Below are 26,332 nucleotides of genomic sequence, written 5' to 3' on the forward strand. Positions count from 1 at the left end.
TAGTAAATCAGCTTAGTCCTGGCATTAACTCATATTGATGGACTAATTCCTTCTTCTAACATTTTTTAATAGCCACAATGGCTATCAATTACACGGTAAATGATGTTATATATTGTTTATGCATATATGTAGTGTATGTAGTAATATTACAAAATATGCATTTGAACATGAATTTGAAAACCTTACTAAATTATATTAATTATAGTTACACTCTAGAAGCAATATATAAAATAATGCTAACATTATGTCTGAAATTTCTTTTGCTTTTCATTTTTTTATGTAAGTTCCAACTTCTTACGTGATTTGTAAAGTTATTTTTGTGTTTACAACAAAAACAGGAGTCACTGAACTCCACTCTCAATGAACATCTTGTATCTTTACAAGTTGGTGGAAACACATTTAGAAAAAAAATACTTTTCGAGTCCAGAGCTTCAAAGGATGAAAAGAAAGATTTTTGAATTATTTCAAATATATTACAATTGTTCCACTATTCTTTAAAAGCCTTTAAAATCACCTCTTCAATATGTCTTCCTTGAAAGTCTCAGAGAATGAACAAAACAATGTAATCTAGGTTTAAATTTGGGTGTCTCCTGTGTTTCAGATATTTATGTTTGAGCTTTCTCTTGCCGACAAGCCACTTAAAGGGTCAGTGTTACTTTGAGGTTTTATCTATGAGATTCGTGTCTTTGGGGCTCATTAAGAACATTTCCAAAGATTACAATGTCAATAGCACCTAATTACTGGGCTGTGAGAAAGGTCTTCTTGAGTACATAAAATCTGTGGCAGTCCACAGTATACAATGGGCAGTTCAGATCCCAAATTTTATCACCGCTAAGTAGCAAACAAATTAATAATGTTACCTGGGCTCTCTTGGGATAATTACTACTGCGTAAAAACTGCTTTGAAATTTTGCAGATAGTATCATACCTCATTTTTTATTCTCTTATATTGACAAAAATGTATTTCTCTCTCTCTGTTTTTTTAGCGATCTCTTTTTCTATGTCGCATGAATGATTCTCTTTCGTTCTCTTTAGAATTTTTTGGATTAAAACTTGCCACAACACAAAAAGTTATTTTCAAGCTGCTTAGAAGAGATGTGTCCCCTGATATAACATCGTTTTAAACTATACTTTATGTTTAATGTCACCGTTTTCAAAATGCCTACTGTGTACTTTGATACGAATGGTCAATTTTATTCTTATGCTCCCGGCTGGTAGAAAGGTAATTACTGAAGAATTAGAGGAGAGACTAGTTCTTTTAAATCACCAGAGTAGCCTCGTGCTGAGGACATTATGACTCGTGTGATGGGCTGAAAGGTAGGTTCGCGGACTTTACTTGGGGAACTTGGGGATAATTTGGTCAATAGCTCAGGAGGAAAGGTAAGGAGAGGGGTTCGCTAGGCACATGGTGTGTATCTCATGTAATCCTCATTGCAAAGCCATGAGGTGGGGTCACCATCCCATGGTACAGAGCAGAGGGAATTGAGATGATGTCAGTAAGCGAGCGGTTGGAGCTGGGATGTGAACTGAAGTCTGTTGGCCTCCATGGCTTCTCTCTAACGTCCCTCATTTCCCCGTTGTGTGTGGTTGAGAATGGGGCTCATATCACGCATACATTTTGGGGTCAGTCAATATAATTGGATGGTGACAAGCCAGGGCTCTGGGGCCACACTGTCTGGGTTTGAATCCAGCTATGCCACCTGTTGTGGTACAACTCTGGTAGCCTACTAAAACTCTCTGTATCCCACTGTCTCCTCTGTAGACCGGGGGAAAGCAAGAATGCCAACCTCCTAGGGCTTTGTGAGGACTAGAGCTAAAACGTGAAAGACATTTACAACGGCGCCTACTTCCACTAAACGTTAGCCATACACAAGTATTAAAAGTACCTTGTGGTGCGAAAGTACGATCTAAAAACCTCTCGGGTTCTCTGATGGAACACTGAGGATGCTGTTAACATGGAGGCTAAGTATTCAGTAAGCATTTAAAATATTAATATTTGATTTGCATGTTCTAAAAAATGGAACTCAATACAACACTGACTTTAAAGAGTTTGATTTGGGGGTCTGTCACCAGACAGGTTACAGTAATCCCCCATGCTATAGAAAATCATAATGTAACTAAACAGCTCTTTAATAATGTATTTGTGAATTTGTGCTCGAAAATACTAGAAATGTACTAAACTATTTCCTGGGGGCCTGAAGGGAGTAACCTGTGTGCTAGTGAGATTCATTGACTCTCCGAATTAGCAAATTTAGAATTCAGTTTTCCTCCTGGCATTCATTTATTCATTTCCATTCATTACAAATAGAAAACGTATTTCTATGTGCACCTGGGTGGCTCACTCGGTTAAGCGTCCGATTTCGGCTCGAGTCATGATCTTGAGGTTCACGAGTTTCAGCCCCGCATAGGGCTCTGTGCTGACAGCTCAGAGCCCGGAGCCTGCTTCGGATTCTGTGTCTCCCTCTCCGCCCCTCCCCTTGCTCGCACTCTGTCTCTGTCTTTGAATCTCTCTCAAAAACAAACATTAACAAAAAATTTAGAAAAAAAAAAAAGAATATGTATTTCTAGTAAATTTTGGATTAACTGGAATCCACTTAACAAGAGACTTTTATTAACTGGATTATCTCCCCACGCTATCTTCAAAGGGAACAACGCGGCATGTCAAAGTTGTATCAGAGATTGAGTAGAACGCAATTTCGGGGGTTTTGTCCAGAGATGTTTGGTGTGAACACGGTCACATACATCGCCAGTGCAATGCAGATAAACGTTCAGAATGATGGGAGAGCTTTGTGGAGTACCGCAAGATTGTGGGTCATAAAAAAGCATTTACATTCGATTTTATTTAGTAAAACAAAAGAGTAATGAAGGGTGGAAATAACCCTGCATTTTCAGGGCTGAGGAAAGGGAGTGACAGCATTTGTTCTGGCCGGAGCTACCGTGTATTCGAGGTGGCCATCAAGGTTAATTTGTGCTACTTTGAATGGACCTTTGAAAAATGGAAAATCAATTTTGGAGGCGAAAACGTCAACTGGATTTCTGGGGAATGGAATGTTGCTGTTAATTAAACTCTCTAATTAAAATGTCAGGCAACCCATAGGTTCCGAATTCGACAATCTAGATTTTTAGAATAAATCCTGAGAGCCTCTCTTACCCTAATACATTATGATGTTTCAGAAGTAACTTGCTGTGTGGGTTAGAATTTCCAACAACTCAACAGGTCCGATCTTATTTAATCTAAACTTATTTAACTTCAGATGCCTTTATAAAGGTTGCCACTCTGGGGCGCCTGGGTGGCTCAGTCGGTTAAGCGTCCAACTTTGGCTCAGGTCACGAGGTCACGGTTTGTGAGTTCGAGCCCCGCGTCGGGCTCTGTGCTGACAGCTCAGAGCCTGGAGCCCGCTTCGGATTCTGTGTCTCCCTCTCTCTCTGCCCCTCCTCCATCTGTGTGCGTGCATAGGCATGTGCACGCACGCTGTCTCTCAAAGAAAGAAAGAAAGAAAGAAAGAAAGAAAGAAAGAAAGAAAAGATTGCCATTCTGCAAGCTAGCAGCTGCATGGCATAGAGTCTGGTGTTCCTATAATGTAAACGGCAGCCCGGGAAGCAAACAGCTCTATGATTGTTGGAAGATTTCTCTGTACCCAGGGCAGGCACGTCTAGAACAGACACTACCTACAATATAAGCACTAAAGAAAAAGCCTCTCTGTTGCATGGAAACCCAGAAGAAAGGTTCCCCTCTGCTAAAGCACAATGTAGGTTTCAAAAAGCAGATTTTAAAATTAGGGCCCAGGATTTAAAACCTCTTATCCCACACTTCTCCCTTGCATAAATATTCATTATAGAAGTCTACTTTTAACCATTCCCAGACAGAAAAACAGAAATTACTGACACCCTTTGGTTATCATCAGCAAACTAACAGAATTCAAGCGAATAATGTCAGATTTTGTTCGCCTAACTTGTTTGTTAGAGAATAGGAAGCATGGTTATTTCCTAAAGACCTCCAGAAGCCTATGGACAAAACATACTTCTGGTTCCAAAAGAATTCAGTTTGAAGCCCCGTCAGGACCCATGGGACATAAAGTATGCTAGAAATCGTCATACTTTTCTTCTGGTTCTTAAAATGGACAAATGGGAATTCAACACGAGCTTCAGGCTTGTGATAGTTTAATAAAATAGAAAAGGATCTCAACTGAGACCACTTCCCGTTTTGAAGTGTGATTAAATTCATTTTCAGTTAGCAGGGATTGATATTCAGAAATGCACATTAGCATTCTTTTATTCAGCATATCCAAGTATTCGTTTCATAAACTGGCGGAAGAAAGCATCCACCCAGAATTCCAAACGCCTCGCGATAACAACGAGAAGGAAATCTCAATCTAGACTAAGTGCCCGTTCTGCGTGTGAACTGTTGTTTCCAACAATAATGATACTTACCTTTTGGTGACGGGGGAAAATATGTCTGATCACTGACTACATCCGTGTCCTTGTTGTCTAGCTGCAGGTAAACGAAAAGGTTTCATTACTGAGGGTGGATAATAGCAACTGATTAAATGTTTAACAGAGAAAAAATAATCTACCTACCACAGGTGTATGATCGCTTGAAGAGGAAGTACGGTCTGTTATCAGGTTCATTTTAGACTCCACAAATAAAGGTTTTAATTTCTGAAAGGCACAGAAGGTATGTTTTGTGTTTTCAAGAGGAAAGGATCATCAAGTCAAACGATGTACAACGTTCTTCGACCCTTAATTAACTAAGATCTGAAAACTAAGGTCCTGATTTATTTGCTTAAATATGGCTGGGGAAATCCTCTCCTTGATACCCACGGAATAGACAGACCCCCTCCCTTATTTGGACTACCTTGAGAGAAGATTCAAGAAAAATGCTTTCTTCAATGTCTTTTCTGACTCTTCTTCCTTTTCTTTCATTTTCCTTTTTTGAGTACAGTTGACACACGATGTTACATTAGTTTCAGGTGTATAATTTCGTGATTTAACAAGTTTACACGTTATGTTATGCTGCGCTCACAGGTCTCGCTACCCTCTGTCTCCTGATTCCGCCTCCTTTTGATGATCTCCACCCCGTTTGGGGTTTAGAATTTGTAACTGGCCAGGTGTCACAGGCTTGTCCTCGGCACCTCCTAGTTCTGGCAAGCTATGGCAGTGGTAATCCTGATTCCCTGGAGCTGAATGGTGAAAAACCAAAAGTAGCTCTTCCAGGAGTTCAGGAGCAGCAGCAAACAAGCAGAATTGTCACCAGCATCATATGTCGCAAAGTACATTACGACATTAAACACGTACAGGTGAAAAAAGGACCAAAGGAACATTACACGTGTTTATCGAAAAAAAAGAGGTCTGAGATCCATGGATGTATACTGCGGATTTATGTGAAATCTTCCCTATTCCAAGCTCCTATCTTGGTGATTTGTGTGCATGTATACGTGTCCGCACACAGGTGTGTTTGTATGTATTTTTCTATTCCCCAGAACCCACTCCCACTCTTTGCTACTACCCCAAGGAAACACTTTAAATATTTTATGTGTGTGTTTTATTTGGATACGTTCTTGCAAAAGCATGTAATTTCGCGCGTGCCTTTTAATTTGCAAGTGGTGCTACGTGATATCCTATTTTGTTGATTCTAAGGCATAGTTTTCTGGTATTTTAACATCCCTAAAATTGGATGTATCTTGCAATGGATGGAGTGTCACAGTATAATTGGTGGCACTTTTCTCTTTTGGAGACTTAGAAAGTTTTGAAACGATGTTAAGCACATCTTACATTCAAAGCGAAGGGGTGCCTGGGTAGGTGGCTTAGTCGGTTGAGAGTCTGACTTTGGCTCAGGTCATGCTTTTGTGGTTCGTGAGTTCAAGTGCTGTGTCAGTCTCTAAGCTGACAGCTCAGAGCCTGGAGCCTGCTTTGGATTCTGTCTCTCTCTCTCTCTCTCTCTCTCTCTCTGCTCCTCCCCTGCTTGTGCTCTGTTTCTGTCTCTCAAAATAAATAAACATTAAAAAATAATTTAAAAAATAACGCACAGTATACCTTGTGTGTTTCTTCTCCTGCTAAGTACTAAGTAGTTTGAATAAGTACTATGCTTTTAAGATCCGTTTAGTCTGCTACATATGCCTAAAATCTAGTACTGCACAGTACCTAGTATTACCTAGTACTGCAGACATGTATCTACCTCATTTTGCCCCTCTACTCACTATGGCAGTTCAGGCCACACCATTGTCTGTCACCAGCACACTTCATGGCTCCCTGACCTGCTTCTCCCCCCCCCCACCCCCCCCCCCCCCCCCCCCCGAGCTCTCCAGAACTGCCCGAGTTGCTCCTTTAAAATGTTAAGTGAAGGGCGCCTGGGTGGGGTTCAGTCAGTGAAGCATCCAACTCTTGATTTCAACTCAGGTCATGATCTTGCAGTTTGTGAGACTGAGCCCTGTGTCAGGCTCTACAAGGCAGGACAGCACAGAGCCTGCTTGGGATTCTCTCTCTTCCTCTCTCTCTCTCTCTCTGCACCCCCCCTTCTCTCTCTCTCTCTCTCTCTCTCTAGCTCTCTCTCTCAAAACAAATAAATAAACATTAAAAAAAAACGACTCTTGTCAATGACAACAGTGACCTTCGTAAAATGTTAAGTGAGATTGTCTTATTCCTCTGCTCAAAACTCTGAAAGGCTCCCAATTTTATTCTGAGTTAAAAAAAAAGTCAAAAACCTATTATTCCTTTGACGGCATTTACTATATTTTCTCTCTTGCTCACTCTGCTCCAGTCACACCAGATACTTTGTTGTTTTTCGAGCATGCCGGGCACACTTCCATTATTAGAGCCTTCCAAATGGTCCTTTCCATGTCTAGAAAATTCTTCTCCTAGTTCCTTCCCTCAGTACCTTCAAGTCTTTCATGAAAATGGTAAAAGAAGCCAGTATCAACCGTATGACTGCTGGGAATTTAAGTTTTAAGGTACTCCATAGTCTCGTATCTTTAAGTGCAAGTGTAGGAGAAAATGTGACCTCTATGGTAGGGCTGAAAATGGTAAAAATCCTGCTAAAATTGGGGTCAGAAATAGGTGCTGTGCACACCAACCTGCCTTCCAGCCGTAAATGTGAAGGACAGATTTAAGCAGTACACAAAAGAACACAGTTGATAATATCGGGTTTCACCACATCTCACCCTGTCAAGGATGAGAAAAGGGTAAATAAAACAGGGACCATGAAAACACTGTAGAATCAGTTCAACAGTATACTGAAACCAGAAGAAATGTATAATTTTAAAAAGATCTATGAAGAGAAGAGATCTAGATGAAAACTTCATTAAGCTTTTTGGGCCCACCAGTAGAGTACAAGAGTAAAAGGTCTCTAGGAAACATAGGCAGGAGTCTCTGGAAAAGAATCAGGTAAGATAAAATTCAAAAGGATTATGGACGTGACATGGAAAGATTACTGGTGATTAAAATATAAGAGCAGCATTTGGACACCCAAGGTTTCCATCCCGGAGCTACCATTCACCTTGAAGGCATTTGTCAGACTTACTGAATGAATGCAAGAGTTGTCAAAGGTTCCTACGACTCTGGAGCCCAAGGTCCACCTAAGATGAGTAGTGACAAGTGTCCACTCCACGATAAATCTGGGACCACAAGGCTAGAACCACAGTTAGGGTTAAATACAACTTCAAGTAAGGTTCTCCCAAGCAGTTTGCAAGGAAAACTTGAAGGAAATAAAAAATCTCTCCTGAAAACTCCTAACCTAGCCCATGTTGTTTGTAAGCTGAATTCACGCCTGTGGTCTGAAACACCATAAGCTGAAAGCATTTGATTTAATGTAATAATATGGTGATGGTGTTCATGGTGATTGAGAGAATCACATTAAAATCTTTTTTTTTAACGTTTATTATTTATTTTTGAGACAGAGAGAGACAGAGCATGAACGGGGGAGGGTCAGAGAGAGAGGGAGACACAGAATCTGAAACGGGCTCCAGGCTCTGAGCTGTCAGCCCAGAGCCCGACGCGGGGCTCGAACTCACAGACTGTGAGATCATGACCTGAGCCCAAGTCGGACGCTCAACCGACTGAGCCACCCAGGCGCCCGTCACATTAAAATCTTTAATGTAAGAATTCCTCTTCAGCCCAGGCTTCATTTTTTTTTTTTTTTTTGTAAATAAGTCTCCAAAGAAACTGAACAGCTCATCATCAAAAATCTTTACATATATCATAAGTGGCTGCCAGAAGAAATGAAAGAGTAGAACTAGACCCTCTAAATCTTCAGACCTAGGAATTTTCAGTCATAAAATATAAAATCAATGCATATGATATATTTCAAGAAATAAAAACAAGAAGCTTGATGATGAATAGTAAACATATTTGAAAGACAAACCAAACAAAATTTATTTGTGCATTTCTTAAAAATGATAAATATAATAAGTGAAATTAAAATTCAGAAGAAAATTAAAAAAATATATACATATGTGAAAAAATACTTAATACATTGAAAGACAGAATGGAATATACTATTTAGAATGCAGCTCAAAGACAAAGTTGGGTCAAATATTAAAGAAAAAATATGGAATATAGAGGTTAGAAGGACAGGGTATAGCATATATTTAATCAGAGTTTCAAAAAAGTGAGTAGAGTTAAGGCAAAATATAAATAGTAACTGAAAACTTTTCAGAACTAATGAAAGAAACAAATCTCCACTTTCAAGAAGCACAATGAATCTCAAACCGAATCAACAAAAGAAATCTACAACTAGACCCCTCATGGTAAAACTGTAGAACATTAAAGAAAAAGAGAGCTTAAAAGCAGAAAAAGACAAAAAACAGATTAACATTAAGGAAACCACAGTTAAAAAGAGCAAAATTCCCGGGGCACCTGGGTAGCTCATTTGGTTAAGCATCTAACTTCAGCTCAGGTCACGATCTCGTGGTTCGTGAGTTCAAGCCCCACATTGGGGTCTCTACTGTCAGCATATCCTGCTTCATATCCTCTGTCCCCTTCTCTCTCTGCCCCTCCCCTGCTCGTTCTCTCTCTCTCTTAAAAAAAAAAAAAAAAAGAGCAAAATTCCCTACTAACAATGAAATCTAGGAGAGAGTAGAATGAAATACTCCATGTGCAAAGAGAAAGTATCATCAACCTAAAATTTTATACCTAGCAAAAATATCTTCCAATAACAGGGGCAAAAATAGACATTTTCCATGAAGTGAAAACTGAGAGTGTTAGCCAGGAGCAGATATCCACTAAAGAAAATTCTAAATGAGGGACGCCTGGGTGGGTGGCTCAGTCGGTTAAGCATCTGACTTTGGGTCAGGTCATGATCTCGTGGTTCATGAGTTCAAGCCCCACATCGGGCTCTGTGCTGACAGCTCAGAACCTAGAGTCTGCTTTGGATTCTGTGTCTCCCACACGCTCTGCCCCTACCCCACTCACATGCTGTCTTTCTCTCTCTTTCAAAAATAAACAAACATTAAAAAATTTTTTTAAAGAAAATCCTAATGAGTGTACTTCATACTTAAGGAAAGAGGTCCCAGATGAAAGGTCTGAGATGCAAGAAGGAATTGTGAATAAAGAAAGTGGTAAATATATAAGTAAACTCAAATAAATACTGACCAATTAAGGCTATAATAATATGTTATGGGGATACAGGAAACCAGATAGAACTAAAATATATGACATAATAGCATAATAAACTGACAGTGGTGGTGATTTCAATTTAATTGCTTAAAGAAGTCCTGGGGCGCCTGGGTGGCTCAGTCGGTTAAGCGTCCAACTTCAGCTCAGGTCATGAACTCAGGTTCATGGGTTCGAGCCCCACATCAGGCTCTGTGCTGACAGCTCGGAGCCTGGAGCCTCCTTCCGATTCTGTGTCTCCCTCTCTCTCTCTGCCCCTCCCCTGCTTGCATTCTGTCTGTCTCTCTTCCAAAAATAAATAAACATTAAAAAAAATTAAAAAAAAAAGAAGTCTTACTATTCAGGATGATGGTAAAGATACAGAGATTTGGATTTTTCTGATAGAGTTTAGAACTTCCCACATGACACATGAGAAAAAAATTAACCAATTCATAAGAATGTGAGAAGGAAGGGCTCCTGGGTGGCTCATTTGGTTAAGCATCTGACTCTTGATTTCAGGCCAGGTCATGAATTCATGGTTTTGTGGGCTCGAGCCCCACATAAGGCTGGCAGCATAGAGCCTGCTTGTGATTCTCTCTCTCTACTTCTCTCTCTGCCCCATTCATGCTGTCTCTGTCTCTCTCAAAACAAATAAATAAACTTTAAAAAGAAAAAAAAATGCTTAAAAATAGAACTACTCTACCACCCAGCAATAGCACTACTAGGAATTTATCCAAAGGATACAGGAATTCTGGTTCACAGGGGCACATGTACCCCAATGTTTATAGCAGTGCTTTCAACAATAGCCAAATCAGGGAAAGAGCCCAAATGTTCATCAACTGATGAGTGGATAAAGAAGATGTGGTTTATATATACAATGGAAAACTATGTGACGATGAGAAAGCATGAAATCATGCCATTTGCAACAACGTGGATGGAACTGGCGGGTATTATGCTAAGTGAAATAAATCAGTCAGAGAAAGACAGATATCATATGTTTTCACTCATATGTGGAATTTGAGAAACTTAATAGAAGATCATGGGGGAAAGAAAGGGGAAAAAATAGTTACAGAGAGGGAGGGAGGCAAACCATAAGAGACTCTTAAACACAGAGACCAAACTAAAAGTTGATAGGGGGTGGAGGAGAGGGGAAAAATGGGTGATGGGCATTTAAGAGGGCACTTGTTGGGATGAGCACTGGGTGTTGAATATAAGCGATGAATCATGGGAATCTACCCCCCAAAACCAAGAGTACACTGAACACAATGTATGTTAACCAATTTGACAATAAATTATATTTTTAAATGTCTTAATATTAATTAATAAAAAATAAAATGTGTATTCCTTAAAAAAAAATGCAAGGAGAAAAACATAGACAAGAAGGTCAGATGAAAAACACAAAATAAGATAGAAATAAATCCAAATGTATCAATGATTACAATAAATTTAAATGGACTAAATGCTCCAGTTAAAAGACAAAGATTATCAATCCAGATTAAGGACAAATTCTAACATTAGTTATATGCTGCTTAAAAGAGTTACAACCAAAGCATAAGCATATAAAAGGCTGAAAGTGATAGGATAGAAAAAGACACCATGAAAATAATGACCTACAGAAAGGCAGCTGTAGTAATATAAAGCCAAAACAGACGTCAAGGCAAAAACCATTTGTAGAGATAAAGAGGTCACAAAATAATGGTAAAATGCTCAATTTACCAGGAGGATATAATATTTCTAAAGTAGTAAGCATCTAATGACACAGTTTCAAATTATATAAAGCAAAACTTGATACAAATTACATGAATAAATTTGCAACTCATTGATTAGAAGAGAGTAGCATAAAAATACAAGACACGTAACACTAAATTAAAAAACAATTTTGTAGGGGTGCTTGGGTGGCTCAGTCAGTTGAGTGTCCGACTCCCTTTTTGGCTCAGGTCATGATCCCAGAGTCATGGAATCAAGCCCTGCATTGGGCTCTGCATTAAGCGTGGAGCCTGCTTAAGATTCTCTCTCTCTCTCTCTCTCTCTCTCTCTCTCTCTCTCTCTCTTTCTCTCCCCCCCCCCCCACTGTGTCTTTCTATCGAGTCATGCTCTCTTTCAAGGAAAAAAAAAAAAAACTTCTGTGGAGAAAATCATAAAACTACCAAACTGAAGCTTAGACAAAAGAAATAACATTTATAAATTAGAAGATTCAGTACCATAAAGATGTCAATTGTATCCAAATCGATCTAGATTTAATGCACTTCTAATCAAAATCCCAATTGAATTTTTGTTTTGTTTCTTCTGCTTTTTTTTTCTGTGAATATTAACAATCTGATTCTAAACTTTATATGGAGATGCAAAGATCAACACCAAGGTAGGGGTATTTCCCTTACTAGAAAAAGACTTAATAATAAAGGTAGAAATACTAAATTAGTTTCATATTAGTGCAAGAATAGACAAATAGAACAGAACAGAATAGAGAGACAGAAACAAACTCTAACATATATGAGCCTATATATATATATATATATATATATATATATATATATATACACACACATATATATATAGCAGGTGGAATTATGTATCCAGGGAGAAGATGGGTTTTTTAATAAATGGTGCTGGGTCAGTTGATTATCTGTATTAAAAGAAAATGAAATCAGACATCTGCCTCTCCACACATTATCAATTCCAGGTGTATTAAGCCTCTAAACATGGAAGGCAAAGAGGGAAAAATGTAACTATCATAAAGAATATATTTGTGACTAAAGGTTAGGTAAGGTCGTCTTAAAGCAGAAAAAATGTGAAGGCAAAAAGGAAAATATTACTAATTAAATTAACACCAAGATTAAGAACATTGATTTGTGAAAAGATACCAAAATACTATCCAAAACTGAAAGAAGACATTTGCAACACGTATAACTGACAAAGGATTCGTTTCCAAATTGTATAAAAAGGTCCTTAGGAAATTTTTTTATTCCTAATAAACTCTTTTTTAAAGTTCTTACTTTAAATTCTAGTTACTCCGGGGCGCCTGGGTGGCTCAGTCGGTTAAGCGTCCGACTTCGGCTCAGGTCATGATTTCGCGGTCCATGAGTTCGAGCCCCGCGTCGGGCTCTGTGCTGACAGCTCGGAGCCTGGAGCCTGTTTCAGATTCTGTATCTCCCACTCTCTGACCCTCCCCCATTCATGTTCTGTCTCTCTCTGTCTCAAAAATAAATAAAGGTTAAAACAAAATTTAAAAAAAATTCTAGTTACTTAACACACAGTACAATATTTAGAACTTTTTAAATTGAATTTTCTTCAACTTAAAAAAAACAAAAAACACTTCACTCATTTCTCCCACCCTCCACCCCTGCCTCTTGCAACCACTAGTCTGTTCTCTGTATCTATAAGCTTGGTTCTTGTTTGTTTGTTTAAATTCTACGTATTAGAGAGATCATGTGGTATTTGCCTTTCTCTGGCTGACTTATGTCACTTAGCATAATGCTCTCAAGGCCCATCCATGTTAATGCAAGTGACAAGATTCCATTCCCTTTTTTGGCCGAACAATATTCCTTTGTGTATATACACCAAAATTTCTCTAGCCATTCATCTGTTGATGGGAACTTAAGTTGTTTCCATATATAGACTATTATAAATAATGCTTCAATGAACAGGGAGGTGTACAAAGTTTTCAAATTATTGTTTTTGTTTTCTTCAGGCAAATACTGAGAGGTGCAATTGCTGGATCATATGGTGGTTCTATTTTTAATTGACTTCTAAGAAGGCTCCACACCCAGGGTGGAATCCATTGTGGGTCCTGAACCCATGCCCCTGAGATCAAGACCTGTGCTGAGGTCAAGAGTCGGATGCTTCACTGACTGAGCCACCCAGGGGCCTCATATTTTTAATTTCTTAACAAACCTCCGTATTGTTCTCCATCCTGGTTGCGCCAATTTACATTCCCAGCAGCAGTGCACAAGGATTCCCTTTTCTCCACATCGTCACCAACATTTGTTGTCCCTTGTCTTTTTGGTAACAGTCATTATAACAGGTGTGAGTAGATATCTCATTGTGGTTTTGATGTGCATTCCCCTGATGATTAATGATGTTGAGCATTTTTAAGTGTATCTGTTCGCCATGTGAATAGCATCTTTGGAAAAATATCTATTTAGATCTTCTGCCATTTTTTAAAATTATATTGCTTAGGGGGCGCCTGGGTGGCTCAGTCAGTTAAGCATCCGACTCTTGATTTCGGCTCAGGTCAGGACCTCACGGTTCATGAGTTTGAGCCCCGTGTGGCCCCCTGTGCTGACAGCGCAGGGCCTGCTTGCCATACTCTCTCTTCTCTCTCCCCCTCTCTCTGCCCCTCCCCTGCACATTCACTCTCTCTCTCCCTCTCAAAACAAAACATAAACTTTAAAAAAAAGTTTTTAAAAAATTGTATTGTTTGTTGTTTGTTTTTTGCTATTGAGTTGGATGAGTTCTTTGTACATTTTGGCTCTTAGCCCCTTATCAGATACATGATTTGCAATTACTTTCTCCCATTCAGTATGTTGCCTTTTCATTTTGTTGATGGCTTCCTTTGATGTGCAGAAGCTTTTTAGTTCGGGGTAGTCCCACTTACTTATTTTTGCTACTCTTGCTTTCGCTTTTGGTGTCAGATCCAAAAAATCATGGCCAAGAACTATGTCAAAGAGCTTACCACCAGTATTTTCTTCTAGGAGTTTTATGGTTTCCGGTCTTATTTTCAAGTCTTCAACGCATTTTAACTTAGTTTTTGTGTGTGGTGTAGGAGAGTGGTGTAGTTTTATTCTTTCGCATGTGGCCTTTCAGTTGGCCAGCCCCATTGATTGAAAATGACTGAAGAAACCTGTGTATCATCATGACTGGAGTACTGTTCCTCACGGGCCACTCCTCTGCCAGGAACGGCTCTTTGTGTCACTATGACGTGAAGGAAAAGTAATCTTTGATCTTATTTAAGCCAATATAGTTTTGTCATAGCAATCATACCAGCTCATCCATAGACTTGAACGCACCAATACGTTATGACCGACAATCCTATTATGACTACAAAACTTGGAAAAACTGCTACATGTGGGTATCAGGTGAAACGAAAAGAATGCTTTGGGCGACAATGCTCATAATAGCAAAAAAGTGAGGATGAACTCCCATGTTGATCAATAGCAGAATGGATACATAAGTTGTGGTATATTCAAGCAACAGAATACTCTCAATGGGTGAACCACAACACCAAGCGTCAGCACGGGTGAGTCTGAAAAGCATAATGTTGAGAAAATGGAGCACATCACTGAAGAATACTCACATTTTTTCAACTATATTCTTTCATTTATAGGGGCACCTGGGTGGCTCAGTTGGTTAAGGGTCTGACTTCAGCTCAGTTCAAGATCAACCTGTTCACTGTGAGTTCGAGCCCCACATTGGGCTCCGTGCTGACAGCTCGGAGCCTAGAACCTGCTTCAGATTCTGTCTGTCTGTCTCTCTCTCTCTCTGTCCTTTCCCCACTCATACTGTCTCTCTCTGCCTCTCAAAAAATAAATAAATGCTAAAAAACAGCATTTTATATTCTTTCATTGATAGAAAGTTTAAAAACGGGCAAAAGTCAACAACAAGCTGCTTAGGGATACAGGCACGAGTGACAAAAACTGTCAAGAAGGACATCGGGACAATGGCTTCTGGGAGGGAATGGAGAGGAATGTGCTCAGTGGGCTTCTCCAGTTTTAGTCTACAGATACCTGGGTCCTAGGAACACAAGTATTCATGTGATCGTCATTCTTTAAATTGCACATATGTATTTTCACTCATCCTTTTTGTACACATGATTATTTCACGGTAAAAAAAAAATAAGATAGAAACAAGCAAAATTCCAAGTAGAAACAAAATGGGTTCTTTCTTACCGAGACTCAACACCAAAGTAAGAGCTGAGAGGTAAGGAAACTTACACAAACAGATGCGCATATGATATGCACAGATTGCTAACAACACAATAACAGAACTAAACTCAGTATTGGAGGTAGTAATGATTAGAATGAACATAGTACAAAATAGAATACTTATGTCGAGTAATGTTTCTAACCTTTAGCCTGTCACAGGACACATAAATATGGCATTACTTGTAGGGAGTACTGGGGTGGGGGGGGAGTGGACAAGGTTACTCATGGCCTTAGACTGTGGGAGGAGAGGTTCAGGCTGCCCCAGTCATGCCCCCACCCTTGCCACCCGGAGGGCCAAGGACAATCACTATGTCTGCACTTTTAAAACAAGTTCAGGAAATTCTGATGAGTTTCAAACTGGAAAGGTTTCCTAAAAACGCCAAGGAAAAGAACAAAGAGAATAACATGACATTAAAGAGAACACGATGACTATGGAGGACAGAAAATAGATTTTCAACCTATGATGGTGTTTCTGAAAAAGAAACAGAAACTGATTCTGTAGATGCAATCATTAGAAGAATACATAAGAAATATGTCTGAGTTGGAAAAAAAAAAAAGATTTAAATCTCTAGATGAGAGAGGCTCATTTCACTCAAGGGAAATTAATAAAATGTTGCTTTTTAACTCATATCCTGGTGACACCTTTAAATTTCAAGTTTAAAGAAAATAGCTTATAAATATTCACTGGGAGAAAATAAGCCAGGTTAATTAGCAACAAACAAATATTAAGCTGACTCCAGTCAGGGCAAGACATAGCAAAGTGAAGATAATGTTGTTTCCAGAAAAGAAGAAAAAACTCAAAGACATGGTCTAGTTTGCAAGAAATAAATCAAGATTAAGAACTAAAGAAGGGCAGAAGTCACGATTTTAAAAAAGGTTGTAAGGTAGGGGCGCCTGGGTGGCTCAGTCAGTTGAGCTTCCGACTTCAGCTCAGGTCATGATCTTATGGTTCATGAGTTCGAGCCCTGTGCCAGGCTCTGTGTTGACGGCTCAGAGCCTGGAGCCTGCTTTGGATTCTGTGTCTCTTTCTCTCTCTGTCCCTTCCCCGTTCATGTTCTGTCTCTCTCTCTCTCTCTCTCAAATATAAAGTAAAACACACACAAAAACATTTAAAACAATAAAAATAAAAAGGTTGTGAGGTTAAAGATAAACATGGCTAAGTAAGTACAAGTCATTGCTATTCAAGCGGTTACAAAATTAAAAGAAAAGCTAAGTGATCAAAAATACTTTTATGTGATAAAAAGAATCACATAATAATAATGTAGTTCTCTAAACAGAATAAAATTAACACAGACTGGAAGGAAAGGAGGGATACACTGATGAAATTAAGGCTGAAATGACACTTGGAGGGACAAAACCACATATAACCCCTTGTTTTACTCAGAGTGAGTTAAGACTTGAACTTGTTTGGTTCTTGTTATCGTAACTGCAGAAATGTCATTTGATTTTCCATTGAAGTTTACTATTACAATACAGATAACAAAAACCACAACTAAAATGTGGTTCATATTACATAAGCCAGGAGATAAAGAGAAGAACCAGCAGTCATAAAATAAGGTGACGAAACCCCCCAAAAATATCACCTATGCTGTTTCAGTTTGTGTATTATTTTTTTTCAGTTTGCATATTAAATGTAAATGAGCGACAGGTTAGATTTAAAAAACTAAAATCCAATCATGCTGTTACTTAACAGTTCACAACTGGGGCGCCTGGGTGGCTCAGTCGGTTGAGTGTCTTCAGCTCAGGTCATGATCTCACAGTTCATGGGTTCGAGCCCCGCATCGGGCTCTGTGCTGACAGCTCAGAGCCTGGAGCCTGCTTCGGATTCTGTGTCTCCCTCTCTCTCTCTCTCTCTCCCCATCTCTCTATCTCTCAAAAATGAATAAACATTAAAAAATGTTTAATAAATATTAAAATTTTTTAATTAAAAAAAGTTCACAACTAAAAGAAAATGACACAGCAACACGAAGATTGAGCAAAGATAGTAAAATACAGACAAGAAGATAATACAGGTAACAAAATTAATAATAGACAAGTTAGGCATCAAGGCTAGCATGAACCTCACTGGCCATGAACGAAAGGCATAATCCACAGCAAAGATAGGACAGTGAAGAGTCTCCCTGAGCTGTTTTATATCATAAAACATCATGATATATAATGTGAAGCAAAAGCTATCATCGTGGCATTTTCCTTGCTAACTATATCTACTAGCTTGCTGTAGGGCATAGCCTCAAAACTTAAAAAGAAATCTTTGTCATTTATATTTAGTTAGACTAGATATCTGGTAGCCACTTGGGTCTTTGCATTCTGAAATAAACCTCCAGCTAGAGAGACTCAAAAAATATAATTTAACAAAATCCCAATCAAAATCCTAGTGGATATTTTTTTTAAAGACATTGACTTGCAGATTCTAAAACATATGGAAGTACTAGGGGTATAGAATTGTCAAGACAATCTTGGAGAAGAAGAATACAATGGAAGGACTTGCACTATCTGATTTCAAGACTTATTACAAAGCTATATTAATTAAGACGATATAGTATTGGCGAAAGGACAAATAGACCAATGGAACAAAACACATTTTAGAAACAGGTTCATGAATACATTGTCAACTGAATTAGAACAAAGGAACCAGCGAAACTCAGTGGGAAAGGAAGCTCAAAATCCCATCATAAGTATATGCGGAATGTGGGATACAGCCAAGGCCACAGAAAACACAATCTGCCGCACAGAAGAAAAGCTAAGTTGATCTTCATTAAGATTAAGAATTTCTTACAAAAATTAAAAATTTCTGACCTTCAAAAGATGCTGTTCTGAACATAGAAGGAGGAACTGCAGATGGGAATAAATATTTGCAATGCATATATGACAAAAGACACATCTAGAATATATAACAAAAGGCTATAACTCAGTAATAATTAAAAACAGACAAAATGGGATGAAGGGGGAATGGGGAATTATTATTTAAAGAATACAAAGTTTTGGGGCGCCTGGGTGGCTCGGTCGGTTAAGCGTCCGACTTCAGCTCGGGTCATGATCTCAAGGTCCGTGGGTTCGAGCCCCGCGTCGGGCTCTGAGCTGACAGCTCGGAGCCTGGAGCCTGTTTCAGATTCTGTGTCTCCCTCTCTCTGTGACCCTCCCCCGTCCATGCTCTGTCTCTCTCTGTCTCAAAAATAAATAAACGCTAAAAAAAAAAAAAAGAATACAAAGTTTCATTTTTGCAAGATGAATGGGTTCTGGAGGTTGGTTTCACAACAATGTGAATATACTTTATTAAACTCCACACTTAGAAATGGTTAAGACGGTAAACTTATGAGTATTGTGCCACAATATTTTTAAAAAGTCTTGAATGGTCCCTTTACAAAAGTAGATCTAAAACTAACCAATAAGCACAGCAAAATACATTAACATCATTTTTTTAACTGTTTATTTACTTTTGAGAGAGAGACAGGGTGCGAGCAGGGGAGGAACAGAGAGGGAGACAGAATAGGAAGCAGGCTCCAGGCTCCAAGCTGTCAGCACAGAGCCCGATGCGGGGCTCGAACCCGTGAACCGTGAGATCATGACCTGAACCGAAGTTGGACGCTTAACCGACTGAGCCACCCGGACATCCCTTAACATCATTAATTATCAGGAAATGCAAGTTAAAACTTCAGTGAGACATTATTTTAGGATGGCTGAGCTTTACAAACTGACAAGATCGTGTTGGTGAAGATGTGGGCCACAGGAACTCTCAAACGTTCAGAATATAAATATAACTCTCAAAAATATAAATACAAATATATTAAAAAAAATTTTTTTTTAACGTTTATTTATTTTTGAGACAGAGAGAGACAGAGCATGAACGGGGGAGGGTCAGAGAGAGAGGAAGACACAGAATCTGAAACAGGCTCCAGGCTCTGAGCAGTCATCACAGAGCCCGACGCGGGGCTCGAACTCACATACCGAGAGATCGTGACCTGAGCCGAAGTCGGACGCTTAACCGACTGAGCCACCCAGGCACCCCTAAATACAAATATTAAAAAATATATAAAAATATATGCCCATGCCCCAGCTATTCCAGTCCTACCTGAGGGTTACAAAAACATATTCCCAGAAATAACTAGTACAAGAATGGTTGTAGCACCTTTTTCCCCCCCAAACAGCCCCTACCTGGAAACAGCCCAGGTGTCCATCAGAGGAGAACGGATCAACAAATTAGTTTTTATTCATACCATAGGATGCTATTCAGCAATCCAAAGAAATTGCTGTAGATGCACACAGTAACATGGATGAATCACAAGAGCACCATGCTGAGTAAAATAAGCCAGACAGAAAAGAACACACACTGCATGATTCCACCTGCATAAATCTTAAGAGCGAGCAAAACTAACCTGCGGTGATAGAAATCACAGCAATATTTATCCGGCGTGGGGGATGTGACTAAGGTATTGTCTGGAAAGGGACACAGAAAACTTCCAGGGAAGATGGGAATGTTCTATCCTTTCTCTCACTTAGGTGATGGCTACGCAGATCAAAGCACTTCGAATGTTACACTTGGTATTTGTGCCCTTTCCCAGATGTATACCTCCGTAGCAAGAAAATATTAAACCTTTTTTATAGCATTGATTCAGAACTGCAACTTAAAGTTCGATATTTCCTTATTCATGCCTCTCTTCTCTGCTCTGTAAGTCAGGCACTACTCTAATCTCTGTGAGCCGAACAGTTTACAGGACAGATCAGTCTGTGATCTCATGAAAGGTACAGTCTATAAAGAAAAGCGCCCTATCTGTCATGTGCACTATCTCATTCCCAGCACGGAGCATGGTGCTTGGTACATGTTTACACTCAATAAATATTTGTGGAGCGGATGGGCAGCTACTGTGTAGGGAACCGAGGAAAAATGTTAGTTACCCAATACTCACTCACTCATCACTCCCTCTCTTCCTCTCCACCCCCCTCTGTTTTACTTCAATATTTGCTCTCCACTCTGATGAGTGTCTCGAGGGCCCGTATACTGTGTGGATGTATGGACAAGAATCAGGAGGCTGGAATCCCAGAGAGGTAATGGCATATGGATGGATTCTAGACCCGACGGGGCACCAGCCCTCCTCCACAGGAAGATAGACCCGATCGCTTGGGGGCAGGGAAGAGATTCTTCTAAAAAAAAAAAAAAAAAAAAAAAAGACTGGATCTATTAATACGCTTAGATTAGTGTAACTTTGAGATTTTAGAATTCTGTTTCATAAAAGCTGGCCAATTCACATTTGGAGCAGACAGTTTTACCAGGGAAATCCTAAAAAAGCCTGATGGTTGAGTAGCACGACAATCTCACAGGTCCTCTAGTATTTTATTTGTCTAGGTGATTCAATATCTGAAATGAGGATTCTTCCAATTGAACCTGTAACCTTCAGGGGCGCTTGGGTGGCTCAGATGGTGAAGCGACCGACTTCGATTCAGGTCATGATCTTGTGGTTTGTGAGTTCCAGCCGGGAGCCCCGCACCGGGGTCTGTGCTGATAGCTCAGAGCCTGGAGCCTGCTTTGGATTCTGTGTCTCCCTCTGTCTCTGCCCCTACCCTGCTCACACTCTGTCTCTCTCTCAAAACTAAATTAACATTTAAAAAAGTTAAAAAAAAAAAAAGAAAGAAACTGTAACCTTCAGTTGAGAAGAGGAAAAAACAAAAGGGGAAAATAGAGATTATGTATTTAAAAAAATTTTTGTAATGTTTTATTTATTTTTGAGAGAGAGAGAGAGAGAGAGAGAATGAGCAAGGGAGGGGCAGAGAGAGAGAGCGGGACACAGAATCCAATGCAGGCTGCAGGCTCTGAGCTGTCAGCACAGAGCCCGACACAGGGCTCGAACTCACAAACAGTGAGATCATGACCTGAGCCGAAGTCAACACTTAACTGACTGAGCCCCCCAGGCACCCCAAGACTATGTATTTTTATCTATGTACACCAGTCTAGGGACATTTCAGGGGAGTCAATTATTAAAACTTCAGCAAGCCTCAGATTACTAGCTATATTTAAATAAAATCGGACATAATTTAATGTTCCTTGTCAACATTCTTAAGTTCTTTCATCTCCTGCAGCAACTTAAATTTAGAAGACAGTTTTAGAGTAAAAAATGTTGAAAAACATTTTAAAAGAGTAATTTTAAATTGGAAGCCTCCTAAAGCAAGAGACTGTATTTTGTATTTCTTGTGCTCTTTCCCACAAACCTGACTTGTCCCAGGACACTTAGCATCCTGATGGGTATACAATAGCACTCACAGCATGCTAATTTTCTCATTATTTGAAATTTACTGGATATATTTATTTCTTTTGTAAAAACTTTTTAATGTGTATTTATTTTTGAGACAGAGCGAAACAGAGCATGAGTGGGGGAGGGGCAGAGGGAGAGGGAGACACAGAATCCGAAGCAGGTTCCAGGCTCTGAGCCGTTAGCACAGAGCCCGACGCGGGGCTCGAACCCACGAACCCTGAGATCATGACCTGAGCCAAAGTCAGATGCTTAACCGACTGGGCCACCCAGGCGCCCCAGAAATGTACTGGATATATTTCTATACTGGACTTCATTTACCTTTATAAATGAAGCTCCCAAATAAACCGTTAAGCAAACAGGTTAAAAAAATAGTCTCTTTTAAAATTGGGCTTTATCTCCAGGTGACTTCTAGTATGAAGATGAATGGTTTGAAACTAGAGAAAGATTCTTTTACCTCCCTTTGCCCTTTGCAAGTCACTGGATACTTGGATCTTGAGCTCTGATATTTCCTTCCATTCCATTCATGACCACACATGGTCAGACTGACAGATACCGCCCAGGGAGTGTCACCCCTCCGCGGAAATCTTCGTTGCCTCTGTTACAGCGCAACTATGTTGCGTTGAAACAATTTGTTCTCACGTCTATACCTCACATCAGATTGAGCTCTTTGGGGTCAGGCCCTCTGTCCTATGTCCTTAGTGTCTAGCAGAGTGACCGTCATGTACTATCTCCAGAGTCTATAAGCATAGGGGTTCAATAAATGTTAAATAAGAACAGAAAGACATGTACATACAAATATCACCAAAGAGACCAACAGTATCTAAACATTACATGTACTCACAATATAATTGAAGGATGAATCAGCAAGTACTGCAAACTGGCGAAACAACGTGTGCCTAGTAAACATCTCATTTTTAAGGACATGAAAGCTGAAATAAAAGAAACAGTGAGATTGAAACGTATAGAAATCATAGGACAATGCAAATTAATATTATGTTCATGTCTGTGGTTAGGCACGACAATTTTCACTGTGAAAGAGATACAAGGAAAACATTTAAAATAGCAGTATTTTATTTTTGTTTTTATTTATTTTTATTTTATTTTTTATTTTTATTATTATTATTTTTTAACGTTTTATTTATTTTTGAGACAGGGAGAGACAGAGCATGAACAGGGGAGGGTCAGAGAGAGAGGGAGACACAGAATCTGAAACAGGATCCAGGCTCCAAGCTGTCAGCACAGAGCCTGACGCGGGGCTCGAACTCACGGACCGCGAGATCATGACCTGAGCCGAAATTGGTCGCTTAACCAACTGAGCCACCCAGGCGCCCCTATTTTTATTTTATTTTTTAAAAGATTTTATTTTTAAGTTATCTCCACACCCAACATGGCGCTTGAACTCACAACCTTCAGATCAAGAGTTGCATGCTCTACTGACTGAGCCAGCCAGGCGCCCCTACTTTTTTCAAGAATTTTTTCTTATGTTTTATATTTGAGAGAGAGACAGAGAGCGAGTAGGGGAGGGGCAGAGAGACAGAGACAGAATCTGAAGCAGGCTCCAGGCTCCAAGTAAGAGCTCAATAGATGGGTTGAATAGTAGAATGGATACAGCAGAACACACGATTCTTAAACTGAAAGGAAGATCGATCTATCTATCTATCTATCCACACACATATATATATATACACATATATATACATATGTATATACACATATATACATATGTGTATACACATATATACATATGTGTATACACATATATACACATATATATACACACACATATATATATATACACATATACACTTTGAATATATATATATACACACATATATATACACATATATATGTGTGTATATATATATACATATATATGTGTATGTATATGTATGTGTATGTATACATATGTATATGTATGTAAAAGTGTATGTGTATGTGTGTATATATATATGTGTGTGTGTGTGTGTGTATATATATATATATATATATATATATATATTCAAAGTGAAGCCCAGAGGGAAAGAAAAATAAGAAACACCAGACAAGAGTATAAGAAAGATGTAGGTCATAGCTAAAAAGAACCACTTACATATAATTAGAATCCTAGAAAAGGAGAGGCTGATAGTTGATAGGTCTCAATATCTATAATGGAGGTCAGTACTCAATGCACTGGCATCATTAACACTGAGGAAACACATCCTCACACTGAGGAAAATAACTCCCAGCACAGATTTCTATACTCAGAGAAAATATTCCTCAATAATGAAGGTAAAATAAAGACATCTCCCTATAAAGAAAGCTGACAGAATTATTTGCCAGCAAACTGTATTAAGAGAAAAACTAAAGAGTGCTGATCCAGCAGGAGGAAAACGACCCCAGGTGGAAACACACTGCACACAGGAAGAAACGAAGAGCTCACAGAGTAAAAATGTGGGTTAATGTAAGTGAATGCTGACTGCACCAAACAATAATTGTAATGTCTGATGGTGTTGAACATTCATATGGAATGAAAATGAAAACGTAGAAGGGGTTAAATGGAGGTAAAATGTTCTAAGTTTCTAGAATTCTCTCCTTTTTTTTCTTGAAGTTTAATTGACATACACAGTCCTATTAATTTCAGATGTACATTACAGTGATTTTAAGGTTCTAGAATTCTTGCGGAAGTATAAAATAGAAATTTGTAGAAGACTGTGACAAACAAAGGGTGTGGGTTAAAATTTCAGAAAGAGTAAAGAAAGAATAACTAACAAGTCAATAAAAGAAAATATGGAATAAAAGTAAGTTGATTAATCCAAAAGAAGGTGAAAATGAGAGAAAAAGAAACGGGCTGGTTAAACAGAAAAAACAATGTGTTAAGTGATAGATACAAACTCAACGATACCAGTAATCTCACGAAAAGTAAATGAAGTAGGCCAATTAAATAAATAAGATTGGCAAAACAGATTAAAAATCCAGTTCCACACTGCTTAGAAGAGACACATTCAATATAAAAACAAGATAGGCCAAAAGAAAAAAGCTGAAGAAAATGCACCATTCAATCTTAATCATAAAAGAGTGATATAATTTTATTACTATTAGATGAAGTAGACATTAAACCAAGAACATTTTTACTGATAAAGAGGAATGGCTCATAATGACACATACAAATGATAACTTCAGAAGAAGATATCATGATTCTAAATTTGTAAGTATTCAGCAACATAGTCATGAAATATTTAAAGCAAAAATTGAAGGAACTAAAAGAGAAATAAATCTATAAGCATAGTGGAAAATTTAATACTTCGGTTTCAATAGTTGGAACTGTGACAAAAATATAAGTATATAAAAGACACAATGAATCAACTTGACCTAATTGAAATATATAAAACACTGCACCCAATGATAGAATTCCTATTCTTTATAAGTGCCCATGGATCTTTTTTCAAAATCAACCATACACTGAGCATAAAACAAACATCAAAAATATTAACAGACTGAAGTTATTAAATATTAACTCTGAAGTAATTCAGAGTAGGTTCTCTGAGCACAGTAGAATTAATCTAGAAACACAACTAGCAAATCTTCAACTATCTGGAAATAAAATTTATCACTTCTAAATAACTTATGCATCAAAGATGAAATAAAATAGAATTTAGAAAATGTTTTATACTGAACAATAGTATATAACATGTCACAGTTTGTGGGATGCAGCTCAAGCAGTGCTTAGAGGACAATATATAGCCTGACATGTACATGGTAGAAGAAAAAAATCATATCAGCTTTCTTCTTAGGAAGGACAGCAAGTCATGCACAAAGAAAGTAGAAGGAACAAAATAATAAAGTTAAGAACAGAAACTAATGAAAAGAAACCAAATATATGTGAGAAATTTAACAAAGGAAAAACGATTTCTTTGAAATAAATAATAAAGCTGACTCTTAACAAGATTGATCAAGAAAAAAGAAGAAAACACAAATTATCATTATCAGAAATGAAAAGGGGACATCATTAGATCTTACAGATAATTTAAGTGTATATATAATATGAGGATATTATGAACAACTTTAAGTCAATCTGACACTTTAGTGAAAAGGTGAAATTCTTCTAAAAAGACAACATAAATTATGAAATCTACTAAAAGTAGAAAATCAAAATAACTCAGTATCTATTTAATGAACTGGATAATATTTAAAACCTTCCTTCATGGATCACCAACAAACTCATAAAAATATGTTCAATCACCATTCACCATCAGGGAAATGCAAATCAAAACCACAATGAGAGGGGCACCTGGGTGGCTCAGTCGATTTCGGCTCAGGTCATGATCTCGCTGTTTGTGAGTTGAAGTCCTGCATCAGACTCCACACTGCTACTGGTGTGGAGCCTGCTTCAGATTCTCTCTCTCTGACTCACCCCACCTCCCACACACTCTCTCTTTCTCAATATAAATAAATAAACTTAAAAAACACACCATGAGACATCACCTCACGCCTGTCAAAATGGTTAACATCAACAACACAGGAAACAACAGGAGTTGGCAAGGAAGCGGAGAAAAAGGAAAGCTCATGCACTGTCGGTGAGAATGCAAACTGGTACAGCCACTGT

General features: G+C 38.6%; 1 protein-coding gene across 2 annotated transcripts in view; it reads right to left on the reverse strand.

Annotated features, from left to right (window-relative positions):
* CB4H10orf67 (chromosome B4 C10orf67 homolog) overlaps positions 1-26,332 on the reverse strand; it is a 160,536-nt gene that overhangs the window by 14,389 nt on the left and 119,815 nt on the right. For both annotated transcript variants that reach the window (XM_042945106.1, XM_042945107.1), the window contains 3 exons: positions 22,592-22,679; positions 4,578-4,658; positions 4,431-4,491 (listed from right to left, as the gene is read on the reverse strand). In XM_042945106.1, coding sequence (XP_042801040.1) covers positions 4,431-4,491; positions 4,578-4,658; positions 22,592-22,679 — 230 coding nt within the window. The remainder of the gene's footprint in view (positions 1-4,430; positions 4,492-4,577; positions 4,659-22,591; positions 22,680-26,332) is intronic.

Source organism: Panthera leo, chromosome B4 (assembly GCF_018350215.1).
Source record: "Panthera leo isolate Ple1 chromosome B4, P.leo_Ple1_pat1.1, whole genome shotgun sequence".
Taxonomy (NCBI): domain Eukaryota; kingdom Metazoa; phylum Chordata; class Mammalia; order Carnivora; family Felidae; genus Panthera; species Panthera leo.